The sequence below is a fragment of the Geotrypetes seraphini genome, chromosome 11, assembly GCF_902459505.1.
Source record: "Geotrypetes seraphini chromosome 11, aGeoSer1.1, whole genome shotgun sequence".
Classification (NCBI taxonomy): domain Eukaryota; kingdom Metazoa; phylum Chordata; class Amphibia; order Gymnophiona; family Dermophiidae; genus Geotrypetes; species Geotrypetes seraphini.
This window is the reverse complement of record NC_047094.1, coordinates 20,093,866-20,114,183: the sequence shown is the minus strand read 5'-3', so window position 1 is coordinate 20,114,183 and position 20,318 is coordinate 20,093,866. Positions and strand designations below refer to the sequence as shown.

Sequence of the window (20,318 nt, the reverse complement as noted above, 5' to 3'; positions counted from 1 at the left end):
TCCAGCTTTCCCTCCCCTGCTGGCCAGAACTCCTCATCTTTCCCCCAAGAAATTCAACAGTTTTCCTTCCTCCCTCTTCGGCTGTACCAGCAGGTTAGTTTGTCTGCACAATATTCACTGCTGCTGTGCATCAGCGGGTCTGGCTCCCGGCACGATCTCAAAAAGCTGTGCACGCGCAGCTGCTGGAGTTGATCAATGTTCTCCTCTCCTGCAACTTCCGGTTTCCGGTTGCGTCAGAGGAGAAGATTGAACAACAGAGCATGCGCGCATGTGCTGCTCCCTGAAAGCGTGTGGCTGGCCGAAAAAGAAAGCCGGAAAACTCGGCATCCGAGGTAAGGTGAGGGTGCTGCTGTTCCCGGCTCACATTAGGAAGTGGCGAGAGTAGTTCCGCCCCCCCCCCCCGGGCCCCTCGGGCGACTTCGTTGTGTGAAACGAAGTTCGTTATAGGGAGCAAGACAAAAAGTTCGTTATGCGCAGCGTTCGCTGTGCGAGGCGTCCGTTATGCGAGGCACCACTGTAGATGAAAAGTTGAGGAGCAGTTCTGTGAGGTTTGGTGCATTCTAGGTAGAAAGCCAAAGCACGCTTACAGTCCAGAGTAGGAAGAGCAGATTCTCCAGGGTGAGAGTGTGGCTTCGGAAAGAACACTGTCAGGACGATGGATTGGTTGAAATGAAATTCTGAGACAACCTTAGGGAGGAATTTCGGGTGTGTGCGGAGAACCATCTTGTCATGATGGAATACTGTAAAAGGCGGGTCCTCAACCAAGGCTTGTAGCTCAATGACTCTTCAGGCAGAAGTGAGGCCAATGAGAAACACCACTTTCCAAGTGAGATACTTCAGGTGAGCCTTGTGGAGAGGTTCAAATGGAGGCTTCATAAGTTGTGAAAGAACAACATTGAGGTCCCAAACCACTGGAGGCGGTTTGAGGGGAGGGTTGACATGGAACAGCCCTTTCATGAATCTGGAAACCACCGGATGAGCAGATAGGGGTTTCCCTTGGCGAGGCTGATGGAAAGCAGCAATTGCACTGAGATGGACACGTATCGAGGAAGACTTGAGGCCATACTGGGACAGGTGCAAAAGATAGTCCAAAACTGAAGACAAGGAGGAGTGCTGAGGCTCCTGGCATTGGAAAACACACCAAACAGAGACAATGCTAAGGCATTGTCTGTTTGCTAAGGCATTGTCCGCCCCCTGAATGTATACCGCTCTGAGGAAGGTGTTGTTGCGAGTCGCCCAATCCCACACCTTCAGAGCTTCCTGGCAGAGGGAGGCCGATCCCGTGCCTCCCTGCTTGTTCACATAGTACATGGCAACCTGGTTGTCTGTGCGAATGAGGACAACCTGATCGCGAAGGAGATGTTGAAAGGTCTGGAGAGTGTTGAAGATCGCCCTGAGTTCCAGGAGATTGATGTGGCATTGGCGGTCCGTGCTGGTCCAGTAACCCTGGGTGCGGAGGCCGTCCAGATGAGCCCCCCAGGCATAAGTCGACGAGTCGGTCATGAGGACTTTCTGGTGACGGGGGGTGTGGAATAACAAGCCTCTGGATAGATTGGAGGAGAGCATCCATCAGCGAAGAGACTGTTGTAGAGCAGGAGTGACCTGGATGAGGCGAGTCAGAGGGTCGGATGTCTGGGACCACTGGGACGCCAAGGTCCATTGGGAAATCCTGAGGTAAAGTCTGGCAAGCGGAATCACGTGAACTGTAGAGGCCATGTGGCCTAGAAAGACCATCATTTGTCTCGCTGAGATGGACGTGTGAGAGGACACTGAGTGGCAGAGATGAAGGAGAGCGTCCCTACGTGGGGGAGGGAACACCACTCTGAGTTGTGTAGTATCCAGAATCGCTCCAATGAAGGAAAGAGTCTGGGAAGGTTGCAGGTGGGATTTGGGGAAGTTGATCTCGAATCCCAGATGTTGCAGTAACCAAATTGTCTTCTGGATCGCGAGAACAGCTCCCTGAGATATGGCATCCTTGATGAGCCAGTCGTCCAGGTAAGGAAACACCTGAAGGCCATGGCTCCTGAGTGCTGCGGCCACCACAACCAGGCATTTGGTGAAGACTCTGGGTGACGAGGACAGGCCGAAGGGTAGCACTCGGTATTGGAGGTGAAGGTGTCCCACCCTGAATCTGAGATATTGACGGGAGGCTGGATGAATTGGAATGTGAGTGTAGGCCTCCTTGAGATCCAGTGAGCATAACCAGTCGTTCTGCTCGAGGAGGGGGGTACAGTGAAGCCAGGGTCAGCATGCGAAACTTTTCTTTGACTAGATATTTGTTGAGTACCCCGAGGTCCAAAATGGGTCGCAGGTCATAGAAACATAGAAACATAGAAAGATGACGGCAGATAAGGGCCATAGCCCATCAAGTCTGCCCACACTATTTACCCACCCTCTTAAATCTACTGACCCGCTCATTCAGTCCTAGTGACCCTATCCCTTGGCATGACCTCGTAGGGATCCCACATAGGTATCCCATTTGTTCTTGAAGTCTGAGATGCTGCGCGCCTCGACCACCTGCACTGGAAGCTCGTTCCAATGCTCAATCACTCTCTCCGTGAAGAAGTATTTCCTGGTGTCTCCACGAAACTTCCCTCCCCTGAGCTTGAGCGGATGTCCTCTTGTGGTCGAGGGTCCCCTGAGAAGAAAGATATCATCTTCCACCTCTACCCGTCCCGTGATGTACTTAAATGTCTCAATCATGTCTCCCCTCTCCCTACGCTCCTCGAGAGTGTAGAGCTGCAATTTGCTCAGTCTTTCTTCGTACGGGAGATCCTTTAGCCCCGAGACCATCCTGGTGGCCATCCGCTGAACCGATTCAACTCTGAGCACATCCTTGCGGTAATGTGGCCTCCAGAATTGAACACAGTATTCCAGATGCGGTCTCACCATGGCTCTGTACAGTGGCATCATGACTTCAGGTTTCCTGTTGACGAAGCTTCTCTTGATACAGCCTATCATTTGCCGTGCTTTAGATGAAGCCTTCTCCACTTGAGTGGCTGCTTTCATGTCAGCACTGATGATTACTCCTAAGTCTCGTTCTGCCGTAGTCCTGGCTAAAGTTTCTCCATTCAGGGTGTAAGTTCTGCAAGGATTTCCGTTGCCGAGATGCATGACCTTACATTTCTTGGCGTTGAAGCCCAGCTGCCAGATCAAGGACCAACTTTCTAAAGTACGCAGGTCTTGCTCCATAGCATCCTGAAGATTATAGCCGTTTACTACATTGCATAGTTTGGCGTCATCAGCGAATAAGGTTACCTTGCCTTGGAGCCCTTGAGTCAGATCCCTAATGAATATGTTGAAGAGGAGTGGGCCCAGGACCGAACCCTGTGGCACTCCGCTGGTCACCTCTGACATTTTAGAAAGGGTACCGTTGACCACCACCCTCTGAAGTCTGCCACTAAGCCAATCTTTAACCCATGCAGTTAGAGTCTCTCCTAATCCCATAGAATTCATCTTGTTCAGCAGCCTGCGGTGTGGGACGCTGTCAAACGCTTTGCTGAAGTCCAGGTACACGACGTCCAAGGACTCTCCTGAGTCTAGTCTTCTTGTTACCCAGTCAAAGAAGCTTATTAGATTGGACTGGCATGACCTACCCTTGGTGAATCCATGTTGGCTGGGATCCCGGAGATTTCCCTCGTTCAGGATCGTATCTAATTTATACTTAATTAGTGTTTCCATGAGTTTGCACACTATTGAGGTGAGGCTTACCGGTCTATAGTTCGCAGCCTCAGCCTTGCAACCCTTTTTATGTAGAGGAACGACGTTGGCTGTTTTCCAGTCCAACGGAACTATCCCCGTACTTAGTGAGAGATTGAAGAGCACCGCCAACGGTTCTGCCAGGACATCTCTCAATTCTCTGAGCACTCTTGGGTGTAAATTGTCCGGTCCCATGGCCTTGTTTACCTTTAGCCTTGCCAGTTCGTTGTAGACGTCCCCAGGAGTGAACTCAAAGTTCTGAAACGGGTCATCCACGTCTTGTTTTATCATCAACTGTGGTCCGTGTCCCGGTGCTTCGCAGGTGAAGACTGAGCAGAAATATTCATTTAGTAGTTCTGCTTTCTCTGAATCCGCCACCGCGTAGTTTCCGTCCGGTTGTCTAAGGCGTACTATACCGTCTGTGTTCCTTTTCCTATCGCTGATATACCTAAAGAAGGATTTGTCCCCTTTTTTAATGTTTTTTGCCAGAGTTTCTTCCACTCGACGTTTGGCCTCCCTAACTGCTGTTTTGACCGCTGCCGATCTGGTCTTATATTCTACTTTAGTTTCTCTTCTCTGGGTGCGTTTGTAGGAAAGAAATGCTTTTTTCTTCTCCTTGATGAGGAGTGAGATCTCTTCAGTGAACCATTGGGGTTTGTTGTTTCTTTGCCGTTTATCTACTGATTTTATGTAGCGATTAGTTGCTTCGTGTATGGATGATTTCAGGTACGACCACATAGTTTCCACATTGCCGGTCTCTGCTTGGTCCTGTAGCGTCTGATGAACGTGATCTCCCATACGTGCGAAGTCGGCTCCCCGAAAGTTGAGCACCTTTGTTTTTGTGATTGATTTAGGGGATCCTTTCCCAATGTTGAACCATACCATGTTATGGTCGCTGGAGGCTAGCGTATCTCCTACCGAGACCTCTGAGATGCTTTCCCCGTTTGTAAGTACCAGGTCTAGGATCGTCTGGGCCCTAGTGGGCTCCGTTACCATCTGTCTGAGATGTACTCCTTTTATGGAGTTCAGAAGCCTCCTGCTGCTGCTGGTTGCTGCTGAAAATGTGTTCCAGTCTGCGTCAGGCATGTTGAAGTCCCCTAGCAGCACAGTGTCACCCCGTAGAGTTATATTCTCTATGTCTTCAATTAATTCTGCGTCCATGTTTTCCGGTTGTCTTGGAGGTCTGTATACCACACCAAGATACAGGCATTTTTTACTACCTCGTGCCAGGTTAACCCAGAGGGACTCCCCGGTATACTTGACATCAGTGATCCTGGTAGTTTTGATGTCTTCCTTAATGTATAGTGCTACCCCTCCACCTAACCTGCCCTCTCTGTCCTGACGAAGTAGACTGTACCCCGGTATAGCCATATCCCACCCATGTGCGTCAGTGAACCAAGTCTCGGATATTGCCACCACGTCCAGGTTGGCATCCCTTATTTCAGTTTCTAGTTCTAGAATTTTATTGCCTAAACTGTGTGCATTAACATACATGGCCCTCCACACTTTGTGTTTGCTGAGTCCCTGTAAGGCTATTCCTGACCGAGTCTGTGTGGCTCCAAGAGAACTGTTTGCATATTGGGTCCTTACCTCGGAATCTGAGTGTCGACTCGTCCCATCAGGATAGTTCCTTTCCACCCCAGTATATGAGTAGGTCCCCTCCCCCAACTTACCTAGTTTAAAGCCCTGCGAAGTAGGCGGGCTAGTCGGTGTCCGAAGATGTTCTTCCCTCTGCTGGTCAAATGGAGTCCGTCTGGTCCCTGTAGTCCTTGCAGCGCCTCTCTATGATCCAGGAATCCGAAGTTCATATCTCGACACCATCCTCGTAGCCATTCGTTCGTTCTCAGGATGCATTCATCTCTGGCTCTTCCCTTGCCTCTAACTGGTAGGATTGACGAGAAGACTACCTGCGCACTTGTCTGCTTCAGCCTCTCACCCAAGGCTCCGAAGTCTTCTTTGGAACAAGGAAGTATCGGGAGTAAAACCCCTTGTTCTGTTGGTCCTGGGGGACCGGTTCAACAGCCCCCAGCTGTAACAAGGCCTTAGTTTCCTGAAGAAGAAGGGCGGTTTGGGTCAAGTTGGAAGGATACTTTCTTGGAGGGTGCTCCGGAGGAGCTTGTAGGAACTGAAAGGAGTATCTTTCTTTTATGATGGAGAGAACCCAGAGGTCTGTGGTGATAGTCGTCCATCGATGGTAGAAATGGAGGAGGCAACCTCTGATGGGTGGATTTACTGAGAAAGGGAGGACGATGGAGGAAATGTCCTCTCTGAGACAGTCAAAAGGGCTGGGGAGCCTTAGGTGCAGCTGGTGGCTGAGGCTTGTGCTGGTGTTTCTGCGGGTGCTGTCTCTTCACAGGCTGTCTGCTGGGGGGAGCCTGTTTTGGAGGGTAGCACCGCTGGTATACCAATGGAGGGCGAGGCTGGCGAGGAGGAGCAGGCCTGGCCTTCGGGAGTAGGATGGACTGGAAGGATTGTTTATGGTCCGATAGCTTCTTGGTCACCGCCTCGATGGATTCGTCGAAGAGGTTGGTGCCAACGCAGGGAACGTTTGCGAGCCTGTCCTGAAGGTTGGGATCCATGTCGATGGTCCTCAGCCACGCCAGCCAGCGCATGGCCACTGAGCACGCTGTTGCCCGAGCCGCGAGCTCAAAGGCGTCATACTAGGACTGCATCAACTGTACCCGGAGCTGGGATAGCGAGGCCAGCGCTTCCTGGTACTCGAAATGTGCCCTCGTGTCCACGTAGGGCATAAACTTCTGGAATACTAATAGGAGGAACTCCAAGTATGTTGTGAAGTGGAAGTTGTAGTTCAGAACTCTCGAGGCCATCATGGAGTTCTGGTACACTCTCCTGCCGAATCGGTCCATGGTTTTCCCTTCTCTGCCAGGCGGGATGGCGGCGTAGACCTGGGAGGGATGGGATCGCTTCAATGATGATTCCACCAACAGGGACTGGTGAGAGTTGAGAGCTGTCGAACCCTTTGCGATGGACCGTGCGGTACCTGGTGTCCAGTTTACTCGGGACAGGAGGGATGGAGTAAGGTGTCTCGAGGCATCGAGCGAAGGTCTGGTCCAGAAGCTTGTGTAACGGAAGCTTAAGAGACTCAGCGGGTGGTTGAGGGAGGCGCATAGTCTCCAGGTATTCCTTTGAGAATTTGGAACCCGTGTCCAACGGGATGTCCATGTCCTCAGCCATCTGTCGGAGGAACGAGGAGAAGGACAGTTGGTCTGTCGTTGCCTGGCTCCTTGATGGGCTCGATGAGGTCGAGGCTTCTGGATCCGCTGGGGACAGGGATCGAGATGGTGAGAAAGATCCCATTGTGTCCTCGAGTTCTGGCATCGGTGGAGGTGAATACTCCAGGTATGCTTGTTTCCGCCGAGGCGAGGCGTGCCTCGAGGAATGCCTCGAGGAATGCCTCGATCGGTGTCGAGAGGTTGGTCTCGATGGACGGGGCGAGGCAGGCTTCGTTGAGGCCCCCAGGTAGTGGATGGGGCTGGAAGCGGTCGATCGAAGCAGGGGTTGCTGCCGTAGAGGATCGAACTCCATCGGGGTGATCGGTTCCAATGGAGGCATTCGCAAAGGCTCTGCTCCTTGCATTGAATGAATCGGCTCTAATGGAGGCACTTGCAAAGACTCTGCTCCTTGCATCGAGTGATTCGGCTCCAATGGAGGCACTTGCAAAGACTCTGCTCCTTGCATCGAGTGATTCGGCTCTAACGGAGGCACTCGCAAAGTCTCTGCTCCTTGCATTGGTTCCAAAGGTGGCATGGGCAAAGACTGCTCCTTGCGATGCATGCATTGTTGCCAGACCGGACACTCGCAGAGACTCTGCTCCCTGTTGAGAGTGTGTTCCCCACTGAGGCACTGGAGGTGGCTCGACCTCGCAGGAGGCCTCCGCATGCCCAGGCTGGATTTGGGAGAGAAGCTGAGGCCCCATCGTGGTAAAGAGCTCGATGAAGTGCTTCTATAGCATGGTCTGGAACGAGGCCGGCAAGGATGGATCCGCATCTGAAATGGGACCACCTGCGCGGGCCTCGCGTTCCCTCGGTGCAGTGTGTGAGTGCTTGGACTTCGAGGCCTTGGGCACTTTCAACACTACTGGGGGAATGGGCTGCTGGGCTACCTGACCTGAGGAGGTTGAGGAAGGCATCGCAGCAGGCGCTGGAGTCTGAGCTGGGACAAACAAGGCGGGCTTGATGAGACTCGGCGCCGCAGAGGTGGAAGACTGTGGAGCTGCAGATGATGTCGAAGGTGCGGGTCCCTTTGAGGTCGACGGCTCCGTGGAGGACTCCATGAAGAGCGATTCCCACAAGATGCAACGGCGCTTGAAAGCACGTGCGGTGAGTATGGAGCAAGGCCGGCACGATTTTGGGATGTGTTCAGGCCCGAGACACCGAACACAGTGTCAATGTGGGTCCGTTAGCGAAATCGCGCGCTGGCACTTGTCATACTTTTTAAAACCGGTGATAGGCCGGGACATAGGCCGAAAAAGCTCCGCCGCAATATCGAAGCCGCGGGGCTGTGGCCACGTGGTCTGCCCGGTTGAACGGAAAGAAGAAATTAAAAAAAAAAAAAAAAACCAATAAAACACGATGAAAATCAGAGATTAAGATCAATTAAAACCAAAACCACGGACTTAGAAGGCACAAGTGAAGAAACTTCGCGCAGAGAGTTGAAGATGGACTTCTCGGCTCTGCGGAAAAGTAAGAACTGAGGAGACATGCCCAGTGCATCGGGCGGGAAGGCACTCGCGCATGCGCGGTGCGGGCGACTCGAAACTTCGAGTTTTCTTCAAAGAAGCGACCACATCGGGGCTCTGTTGGATCACGTCACCCATTAGTGAGAATACCTGCCTGCTTGTCCTGGGATAACACAGCTTAGGCAAAATCCTGTTAGTTCTTGAATGATTGAATTTGACAGCGTGAATCAAATGTCATTTGAGGTTTTAAGAATTATTGCATTTACTGTGTTTCTATGGTAATCTGCTAGAACTTACTGGGTTTAGGCAGAAATCTAAGACCCTCGATTGCGTAAGACAAATGCTTAAAAAACGTTGAAGCTGTGAGGGACTGGCAGTTACATCAGTCGTGGGGTCTTTTAACTAAGGTGCGGTAGCCGATTTAGCGTACGCTAAATGCTAACATGTCCATAGGATATAATGGACGCGTTAGCATTTAGCACGCGCTAAATTGGCTACTGCACCTTAGTTAAAGGACCCCATAGCTCTGGAAGTCATTATTGTGAATAATTTGAAATTTTATTTTCTCCCGTGTTTTGTATTATGCTCTGAAAACTTCTCTCCCCCCCCCCAAAAAAAAAAAAATTAATACGTTAAAAAAATAAAAGAATGCTCTGTTTATGAACATATTTTTCTTACCCCGCTCTGAAAGGTGGTAATCCTGCCACAAGTTGGTAAATTATGCAGCCAAGCGCCCAGAGGTCAGAACTAAAAAAACAAAGAAAAGGTTTGTACAATTCAGGCATTTTTCATTTCATGTAGTTCACTAAATTTTTTATATTTTAAATGCATGTGATTTACTCTGTCACACTCACTAAGTGGTTTGCAGTACTAACCAATACCTGACAAATTGTTCAAATCACTTCAACCTAGACATTTAGGCCCAGATTCTGCAAAATGCGTCCCGATTGTAAGCAGCTGTAGGTCTCCTTCAGCTGTCTAATCAGCCAATCAGGAGGCACATTTTCTAAAAAAATGTTCCCCAGACAAGCCGCCTATATTGAAGGTGCCTCCGGGAGCCTAGGGAGGCCCGCAAGCCCGCCTAAGCTTGCCTAAAGCTAGGCAGTAGCCTAAGGCGAACCTAGGCGGTCCTACACGTCTCCTTAGTAGAGCAGGAGACGCTTACCATATAGGCCAGCAAAATGGCGGTAGGGGCCTTAGACACCTGGGCCAATCAGGCCCAAGGATCCTTGGTTGGGCAGGGGAGGGGGCGGGCCCGCCTCATTTGGACGGAGGCGGGCCTGCTGTCTGGATGGTGCGAGGACCCGTCCGGCCAACTTGCAGGTAAGCACAAGGGGTGGTTCCGGGGTGGGGGGTTTCGTTTGGGGGGGTCCGGCAGGAGGGGCTGGGTACCCTCCTACCAGTGATTTGCAGGGGGGAGGGGGGAGCCTACCGCCAGGAAGGGTTAAGCACCTTCCTGCTGGTGATCGTGGGGTTCTGTCGGCAGGAGGGGTTTGGCACCTTCATGCTGCTATCGTCGGGGGAGGAAAGACTCGCGGCCATAGCTGCAGCCACTATACTAATCGCGGCAGGGAGATCCCTTGCCACAATTAAGTATAGCGGCCGCATCTAAAGTAACCCGGTTCTGTAATCGGCATCTGCAACATGGACATCGGTTACAGAATCAGGTTTAGTTTGGACAGGTGTAGGCCCGATTCTGTATAGGATGCCCGGGCCTGTACAGTCCTATACAGAATCCGGGCCTAAGTGCAACTAAAAAAAGCAAAACACACCTTTGTAACCAAACCTGGGAAGCAACGGCTATGCTATTCATATGCAAAATAGTTTACATGTTTTCTGGTACAGGAAATCCTTTAAAAGCAATGGTCAAGCTTAGTAAAATGGAAATTTGAATTTGAACCTCTCTACGAGATACATTTGGTGATTCCAGCATTACTTTTGGATAAAACAATGGCAGTTTTGCCACTGTTTATCGCTATGGATTTAGCCTGACAACCTTTTCTTAAAATAAGACAAAATATTAAAGTTTTAGGGTCATTTACTATTGTGCAATGGCAGTGAATGATAAGCAAATTTAAAGCATTCTTTAGCAGGTGGGTCAGTTCTGTTGCTTCAATCTGCATATTGACGCATACTGAACAAGAGTGGACTGCCCTATCCCTGGTGGACCATTTATCTGGTGTATCTCATGGCAGCAGAAAGAAAGAAGGAATACAGAAGCTGAGGAGACAAAAAAGTGCTGGGCAGGACTGTATCCCTAACCCCTCTTTTGACACAGGCATTTTGCATTTGCTGAAACCATGGACCTAATTTTTTCTTTGCTGTTGCAGGTCTGGGGTCCAACTGACTGAGGGCAAATGCAGGGGCAGAGTGGAAATAAAACAGAAGGCTGATGCTGGGCAGGGGTGGGAGAGAGGGGGGGCAGATGCTGGAGGTGGGGAGAGAAGAGTGGAAACAGGAACAAGGGTCTCAGATTTTTGATTGGGAAAGAGAAATTTTTCTACTGAGGAGAGATGGCTAAGGGAGAATAGGTAAATCTCAAAAATTGGGTGTGGTGGGAGAGTGGGACCTTTATTGGGAAGAGAAATGGTCTCGGCTACTTGTTGGGGAATTCAGTAACTGAGCTGTTTAGTAAGGGGTTGAGCAGACAAAGCAAGGGTAATGGGCATGCAGATTGAGGATTCAACTTGGAGGACGGGAAGTGGGATAATGTATTAAAAAAAAAAAGAGAGAAAAAAAACCTCCCTCACAAATATGCAATGTCACCCAAACAAAGAGAGAAAGTCAATATGGTTTTGAGAATCTAATTCATGATTTATTTTTTATATTTTTTAAATATTTTTTTAATAAGTTAACAATTTAATTCATTATGTGCAAACATATCAAGTGAAAACATACCCAAAATTTCAATTAAACAACAATTTGATTGAATTATATGAAATGAAACTATTGCATAATTATTTTCTAGCGAACAATCATTTCAGCAATGTTTTAAAATAACAATTGGACTCCACAAAATTGATTAACCAGTTTAAACAATTGGGTTGCCCTATTGGCATCTACCTTAGTATGAAATTATTGCACTTGTTTTGCCTTGTTACAAATGTGCATTTATGATATTTGTAACAGTTCCTCAGTTTTCATTTTGGTTTGCAATGTCATCAATGGTTTGTTACGCTTAATACTATTATACGACAATGATTTTGCTAAACAAGTGAATAGAACTTTTTTAAAAGTATACTTACCTGTGATTCCTCCTTCTCCATTACACATTTTTAGTGTTTTCCAAGGAATAATTGATATTTCTACATAGAAACATAGAAATAGACGGCAGATAAGGGCCACGGCCCATCTAGTCTGTCCACCCCAATGACTCTCCCCTACCTTTCTCTGTGAATAGATCCCACCTGTCTATCCCATTTGGCCTTAAAATCAGGCACGCTGCTGGCCTCAATAACCTGAAGTGGAAGACTATTCCAGCGATCAACCACCCTTTCAGTGAAAAAGAATTTCCTGGTGTCCCTGTGCAGTTTCCAGCCCCTGATTTTCCACGGATGCCCCCTTGTTGCCGCGGGACCCTTGAAAAAGAAGATATCTTCTTCCACTTTGATGCGGCCCGTGAGATACTTGAATGTCTCGATCATGTCACCCCTCTCTCTGCGTTCCTCGAGTGAGTACAGCTGCAACTTATCCAGCCGTTCCTCGTACGGGAGATCCTTGAGTCCCGAGACCATCCGGGTGGCCATTCTCTGGACCGACTCCAGTCTCAGCACATCCTTACGGTAATGCGGCCTCCAGAATTGCACACAGTATTCCAGGTGGGGCCTCACCATGGATCTACACAATGGCATAATGACTTCAGGCTTACGGCTAACGAAACTCCTGCGTATGCATCCTATGATTTGCCTTATCTTGGATGAAGCTTGCTCCACTTGATTGGCAGTCTTCATGTTCTCACTGACGATCACCCCTAAGTCTGCTTCAGTTCTTGTTAGGATCTCGCCATTAAGGGTGTAAGTCTTGCATGGATTTTGGCTGCCCAGGTGCATGACTTTGCATTTTTTGGCATTGAAGCTGAGTTGCCAGGACCTAGACCAGCGCTCCAGTAGGAGTAGGTCGTGCATCATGTTGTCGGACATTGAATTTATGTCTGTTGTGCTTTTGCCCACTACATTGCTTAGTTTGGTGTCATCGGCGAATAATGTCCCTTATGAAGCAGTTATTGTGAAGCGGATAAGCCGCCGGACTGTACTTTAAAGATTGGACTAGAAAGACACTACAGAAGATTGAACTAAGGATTAGACTTTAAAGATTGGATTAAAAGAGATTGGACTAATCAATCAAAGTTCTGAATTGACCCATAAGGATAGGATGTATGTTACTAAGATCAATAGACTGATTGAAGGACTACACAGCTGATCCTTACAAGGACTTCCTGGGGAGGGGAGGGGGGGTTGCCCTATTCCAACATAAAGTTAAGTTCCTTTTGGAACACTATGAATATGTATGTATGTTTTAAAATTTTAGTGATGTTTTCACTTGATATTTTTGCACATAATGAATTACATTGTTAACTTATTAAAAAAGATTTACTAATGTAAAAAAATGATGAATTAGGTTCTCAAAACCAAGGGTCTTTTATTCCTTGTGATTAAACTATTGACATGTGGGGAAGTGGAGACAGATGTGAAAGATGAGCTGGGAACGTTAGGCGTGGGAGATGGAATGTCAGTAAATACACTAGTGGTAAAGTCAAAAATGGGTGACGGGACAAAAGCGTGCGAGACTTCGGCGCGCCGACATTGCAGCGCAGACAATTCGGTGCAAAACCCCAGCGTGCCGCTTAAAAAGTTACTTTTAAAGAGCTACGATGGGGGTGTGGAGGGAACCCCCCCACTTTACTTCATACTCTTCGCGCTGCCGTTGGGGGGGGGGGTAGAGGGTGCAACCCCCCACATTAGAGAAAACAACTTTTTCCTTAAAAAAAAAAAAAAATCAGGAAAAAGTTAAGTTTACTCTATAATGGAGGTGTCCAACCCCCCCCCCCCACCCGGGCAGCGCGAAGAGTAAGAAGTAAACTGGGGGGGTTCCCCACTCATACCCCGTGTCGGAGCTCTTTAAAAATCACTTTTTAGGCGGCGCGCTGGGGTCTTGTGCTGATTTGTCTGCGCTGCAATGTTGGTGCGCCGAAGTCCCGCGCATAAATGACTATGAACCCAAAAATGAGGATTAAAAGGCAGAGTAAAATCAAAAGATGGGAAGGAGAGAGCAAGATAATATGAAGAGATGACGAGGAAGGAGAGGTAAATTAGATGGTGATTGAAGATGAAAAGAAATAATTGAAAGAAAATGGTGAAAGGAAATGATTGGAAGGAGAATCAGCATGGGAATGACGGGCTATGGGTAGACAGAGGCAGGAATAAACTGAGAACAGAGCAAAATGAGACAAAATGAAAGATCAATATCAGATACAGGGGAAGAGAACAAAGAAAAACAGAAAATGGACATTAGACCTTAGACAAAAATTTAAACAAATGAAGAAAGAGAAACCAGGGCCAAAGTGATCAGGAGAAAATGCTCAAACAACAAAAAGGTAGAAAAAAAGTTTATTTTCACATTAGTGTTTGCAATATGGTGCCTTCTGGAAATGGCAGTTAATTTCTACAACTCGCTAGCCTGACTTGGTGGTACTTAAGGCTCTGAAGCAGTGTTTTTGACCACAAAATGATAGTTGGCCTTCAGCATTCAGTTGTTTTGGCTACGCATGTTTTGTTCTCACCTGCCAGCTTTTAGGTAATTCTTGCAAAAGATTTTGTGTCTGTGATGCTTGGGCGGTAGGGTGTGGGTACACACATCCACACATGTCTGAGGCTTTTCTTTCACTGTAAGAATTACTCCTTCTGGCTTTTGGTGTGGTGTTTGTGATACTGGGGTGTTTGTTTTTGGTTTTGAATAAGTTTCCCTCCAGTCCTCTCAGTTTTTCCATGGTTAGCAACAATTTTGTTGAGGCTTTTAGAAAAGTGCATTTCTGTTTTCATTTCATTTTTTTTCTACAGCTTTTGAGGTTGTCCATCATGATATTCTAGTTTTCCATCTCTCCGAGATAGGCATTAACTCCACAGTTCTAGACTGGTTCTCAAAATTCTTATATTCCCGCTCTTACACCGTTAACATGAACAGCACCTCATCCTCCCCCTGGAAACCGACATGTGGAGTCCTGCAAGGTTCACCTCTATCTCCTATTCTTTTAAACATCAGGGAGCACCTAGCTTGGCCTCTGTGTGTGCGGGTCGCCGGACTAGATGGACCTAGGGTCTGATCCGGTAAAGGCATTTCTTATGTTATCTATATGTCTTCTCTGAAACTCCTCCATCTATCCCCCCTAGAAACACTTTACACTTATGCTGATGACATCCTTGTCCTCCTCGAGACCGACTCGAACCTCACTAACCTCTCTGAGAACTTATCCTCATGTATAACGAACCTCCAATCCTGGGCCCTCACTGTACAAATGAAACTGAATGAGTCCAAAACAAAACTACTTTGGCTCGGTCGAAAATTAGACCAATTACTCACCTCCATCCCATTGTCCTCCGGCTCCACACTACAGCTTGAGTTCTCAAGCAAAGTTCTGGGCATCACCATGGACTCTTCACTATACTTCAATGACCACTTCAACTCTTTGGTAAAAAAATGCTTTTTTAGCCTTCATATGCTGAGGAAAGTGAGATCCTGCTTCCATCAAAAGCACTTTGCCGTCCTTGTACAATCCATCATCCTCTCCAGATTGGACTATTGCAACTCTATCTACTTAAGCCTAAGAAAAGCCTCCATAGACTTCAGCAGATTCAGAATGCCACGGCTAAGCTTATTTTCGCAAAAAGTAAATTCAACCATATCTCACCACTCCTGTCCAAGCTTCACTGGCTTCCAGTAATCTCCAGGGTCCACTTTAAATGTGCCTGCCTAACTTTCAAGATCCTACATGGCATCTTTCCTCCAGTTATTCCACTATCTTGGAATTCCTCAAATCCTAATTCCACCAGATCCTCCCCAAAATTAAAACTATCCTTCCCTTCTAATATCTTATGCAGGAAAACTAGGGACATCCCTCCCCTTTAGAATCACCGAGCTCTGGAATAACCTTACATCCCCACTTCGAAATTCAAGCTCCCTCCAACTTTTCCGTAAACATCTGAAAACTTGGCTTTTCTCAAAAATGTAACATTCCCCCCCTCTCTGGTACCCTAAACTCCTTTAAACCTCATGTTCTTTTACCTCACACCTTTTATTTTATTATACATATGTAATTTTACCCTTCTTTCCTTGTGTCTGTTAGTCTGTATAATTTTAACTTAATTTTAACTCAATTTTTATTTTTATTTTTTTTCCTTTTTAACATTGTATTAAAGTTTAACTAACCTTGTATTTGTATTATTTTTCTTGTTTCTGTAAATCGCTTAGTAAATTTAAATAAGCGATTCAACAAATTTTGAATAAACTTGAAACTTGAAACTTTACACTTAATCCTATAACCGTCCATTGGAGTTCCTTTCTATCCCAGCCCTGTAAACCGTGCCGAGCTCTACGATTGCAGAGATGCCGTATACAAACCTAAAGATTTAATTTAGTTTAAGATTTCTTCAGTTCTGTATTTATGCAGAATCTGACTTCCTAAGTTCTTATTCCAGTTGTTATCTTCCCATTTAAGTCTGTAGTGCCTTAAGTCTGTGTTCTGCATAGGTGATGGATTCCGCTAGCTTGCAGTTTCAGTGTAGGGATCTACAGCAGTCTGGCTTTTTAATTTTTCCAAGACATATTATTGTTCTAGGGCTCGGTATACTGTTAACAGTGCTGCCTTTTCATAAGTAGCACTCTTGCTGTTTGAATTCTGGTTGTTAGGGCTGGTTTGGTATGGCAACTTTGCTATATAGTGGAATTTTATTTTATTTAACTTTAAATGTGCCTGGCAGCAGAGGATGTTTGTGTTGCTGCTACTGAGGTGACACCAGAATCTGAATACTTCTTTATGGTGGGTTGTAAGAGGAAACATCTGGTTATTCATTCTCTGCTCTTCTGTCAAATCATGATTGCGGTGTTTTTCTGGGACAATGATATTATACAGTTTTCAGTGGATGAGCTGTGCTAACTTATTGTGCGTCTCTCTATTCAGGCCTACTCATATCAGCATGTGTCATGCAACATGAGTTGGGAAAATACTTACTGATGTAGGTTGGGTGGGGAAGATTTCTGTGTACATTGTAGGAAAATAGCTGTGGGTTTTGATTTCATACCAGCCTGTTGGGTATCAATCTGCCCCTCCTGCTATATCTTCATTCTGAATAAAATTTCAGCAAATTACTGATTCCCTGGCTGTCTAGATCTAGGGGTTAAAGTCCAAAGCTGTGACCAATGAAGACCATGTTTAAAGGAGCCCCTCTACTGCTGCACCCCAGAGGAGCATGTGACTGAACTGTACTTGAATACCCACACATACGAAGTTGCACTAAAATTTGTTTATTTTAAAAATTTATATTCCATCTACAACTAGGCAGTTTACAGAGTACGAACATAAAAAACAAACAAACTTAGGAATAAACATTACAAAGCAAAATCTTAAACAACTACACTTCCCCCTCCGTATTCACAGGGGTTAGGGGCAGAGGTCACCCGCGAATATAAAAAAACCGCAAATAATATTTGGGCCGGTTCTGCCCCTAACCCCCGCTTCACCCGGCTATTTTAAGCCCTGAAAGCCCCCCCCCCCCCCTTAAGCCTTACCTGGTGGTCTACTGGGTTTTTGGGGCAGGAAAGATCTTCCCACGCTCCTGCCCCGTGCAGATTGCTCACAGGAAATGGCTGCCTTGAGCTCCCGTAGTCTCTCGAGCCATTTCCTGTGAGCGATCTGCACGGGGCAGGAGTATGGGAAGATCGCTCCTGCTCCGAAAATCCACTAGATCACCAGGTAAGGCTTAAGAGGGGGGGGGGAGGGGCTTACAGGGCTTAAAATAGCCCGAAAAATTAAAATGTATTTTTTTTTTTATTTAAATTCACGAATAAGCGAATCCGTAGATACAGAATTTGCGAATATGGAGGGGGAAGTGTATTCTTAAAATAACCCACTGTGCCATTGAAAACCTTGGACATTTCACAAAAATGCTGTAAAAAAAAAATTGCATTTTAAAATACATTTTTAAAATTCTATGGAGGCTTGGTACCTTTTGCATGCAGACTTTTCTGCCAGCAGCTCTGGAGACACATATTGTGCTGTTCCTACAAAGGAGTTTGCTCTCGCTGAGAAATAAGACAAGTTAGAAAAAAAATTAGATTACAAGGCAAAAATAAGATATTTTTCTTGCTGTTGAGATGGCACTGTCTTGCGTGTAGAGCGCACACAGCAGAGCGTGACAGAGACCTTTGTAGGACTGGATAGAAGGTGTGTATAGTTATATAATAAGCAAACATGACTAAAACCTTTAAAAGATAGTTAACAAAAGACCAGGAAATTATAGAGAGAGAGGGAAGAAGAAAATAATAAAATATATATATTTGTGTAATTTGCTGATTTAGGGAAAGATTTTAATGTATAAATATCTGAAGAGATAAAGAATTAGAGATTTTTAGTTCTAAAACAAACTTCTAATTTTTGTCTGTAATCAAATGGGCTGCTCCCCTCCCTTTTTGTGAGCCATGGAGACAACTGTTTTCACTGTCCTTTGTGTTTACATAATTATTTAGATAACGAACAGTTTTACTTATTTAATAATGTTTTTTTATGACTGGAAGAACGAATGCAAATTTTGGGCCCAAGTAAGTGTGCATGAGTGAATCTGAAAGACTGAGTATCATATTTAAAACCAGAAAAGATGAGAATATGTATAATTTTTAACCTGGTATTACCAGAAACTTCTTTGATCTTTTTGACCTAGCAAGTCCAAAAAGAGCATTGCTATGGAGATAATTGCTTTTTTGTGTTTTTACATAATTAAGATACCAGAGACTTCTTTAACCTATTTAACTTTTCCCTTTATTCCTCTACTAGTAGGGGCCCTTTGACTTTTGTTTGTCTTGATTACCTTTTGGACCAGGAGGATCTCTCAGTTGCATTCCAGGAAAACAAAGAAGGAATGCAAGGAGTCTCTTTAAAATTAGATTGCTTTGTCAAACCTGAAAGAAATGGCATTGTAATTTTAATTCAAATTTTAACCTCAAGTTTAATTTGATATAATATATTGAACTAGCAGATTGCCCGGCGTTGCTCCGGTATTTATTTATCCCGGTTATTTATTTATTCTAATCTTCTATTAGACAGGAAAAGGAATAAAATTGGCCTCACGCTGCTGTACTGTCTCTGAAGCTCTAGATGTAGCTTTGATTGCATTTGGCCAATTACATTACGTTTCCTTGGAGGCATTGTTACAGCAATGACAGCACAGTGCGACATCATTCCCCAAGTTTCACACAATTGGTCAAAACAATATCTGTCTTTTTCGATGATTCTTTACATGTCACCTCCTTCCCACCCCCTCAGTGTTTGTTCCCAGATAGTAAGTGATATGTATACCAAGTTTGGTTGAAATCTGTCCATGGTTTTGGAGTTATGCTGGAACATATATACATCTGATTTTATAGATATATAGATAGATAAATATTTTTATGAAAATACATCTGTGTATGTATTAATTGGCATACAGTATCTTAAATGTTGGGCTACACAGAAATTTGCGTGCTCACTATGCAACTACTGCAGTTTGTTAAAATAAGAGGAAAAAATAGGTAAATTTTGTATCATAACTTAGTGGTTGCTGGCCAACTAACTTACCCCAAATTGCCCCAGATGACACTCAAATTACATTGCCCTCACCTTCACTATTCCCAAATATGCCTGAATGTTGTCACTGTTTTCTTATTTCCTCCTTGGCAAGCTAATCCACAATTTGCCACAAACTACCCTTTACTACCTTTGTAACACGGCCCTTACAATTCAGCTTTGACATGCAGCTCCTGATTGGTAAGGCCCGACTTAGTGCAGAAAAAGGCGGTCGGAGCATACATCGAGTGATTTCCTGCACTCACCGGTGCTCCGGCTGCTCTCTCCTGCCTCTCCCGCTGCCCTCTCCAATCTCCCCCATGAAAAACCGTATTTGCGGTTTTTCAAGATTCGCGGGGGTTCCTGGAACGGAACCCCCACGAATATCGGGGGGAGTACTGTATTTAGAAAACATTTTTAATAAGCAATCCCTGTCTGAATCTAAAGCTAGTTGTATAAAAAGTGTAGCTAAAGACATCTGTTCAGAATCTAACTTTTCTAAAATATTTGTCAAGTCCAAGATATCAAATGCAGGATCTTGTTCAGCAGCAGGCTTTTTCTTTCCAGAAAGCAAAGAATACATTTTTTTTATAATAGGTGGAAAAGATGCTTGTGGTACCTTCAATACCTCTGCCAGGTATCTTTTGAACATTTCCAATGCTAAAACTGTGGTTAGTTTGGGAAAGTTAATTACTGTATTTTTCGCTCCATAAGATACACTTTTTTCCACCCAAAAGTGGGTGGAAATGTCGGTGCGTCTTATGCAGCGAAGATACAAATTTTTACACACACACACACACACACACACACACATACCCTCCTCCGTGCCTTTTTAAAACACCTTTATAGCCTGCTCCGTCGTACCTTTTAAAAACACTCTTATAGCCTGGTAGTCCAGCATGTATTGGCACGGGCAGGAGCCAGCTTTCCGCACTGCTGCCTGTGCCGCTTCCTGAATGGCTGCCGTCAGTTCTCACGAGTCCCGCTGTAATTAACTTTAAAGGTGAGACCAGGAGACCAGGGGTGAAGCTGGAGGATGCTAGAGAGAAGGGGGGAAACATGCAGGCTTTCTGCGAATTGGGCAACGTTGGCACCGCACCGCATAGGGAA

General features: G+C 45.9%; 1 protein-coding gene across 3 annotated transcripts in view; it reads right to left on the bottom strand.

The window, feature by feature from the left end:
- PDPK1 (3-phosphoinositide dependent protein kinase 1) overlaps positions 1-20,318 on the bottom strand; it is a 121,998-nt gene that overhangs the window by 25,704 nt on the left and 75,976 nt on the right. For all 3 annotated transcript variants that reach the window (XM_033914328.1, XM_033914327.1, XM_033914330.1), the window contains 2 exons: positions 17,617-17,692; positions 9,077-9,145 (listed from right to left, as the gene is read on the bottom strand). In XM_033914328.1, coding sequence (XP_033770219.1) covers positions 9,077-9,145; positions 17,617-17,692 — 145 coding nt within the window. The remainder of the gene's footprint in view (positions 1-9,076; positions 9,146-17,616; positions 17,693-20,318) is intronic.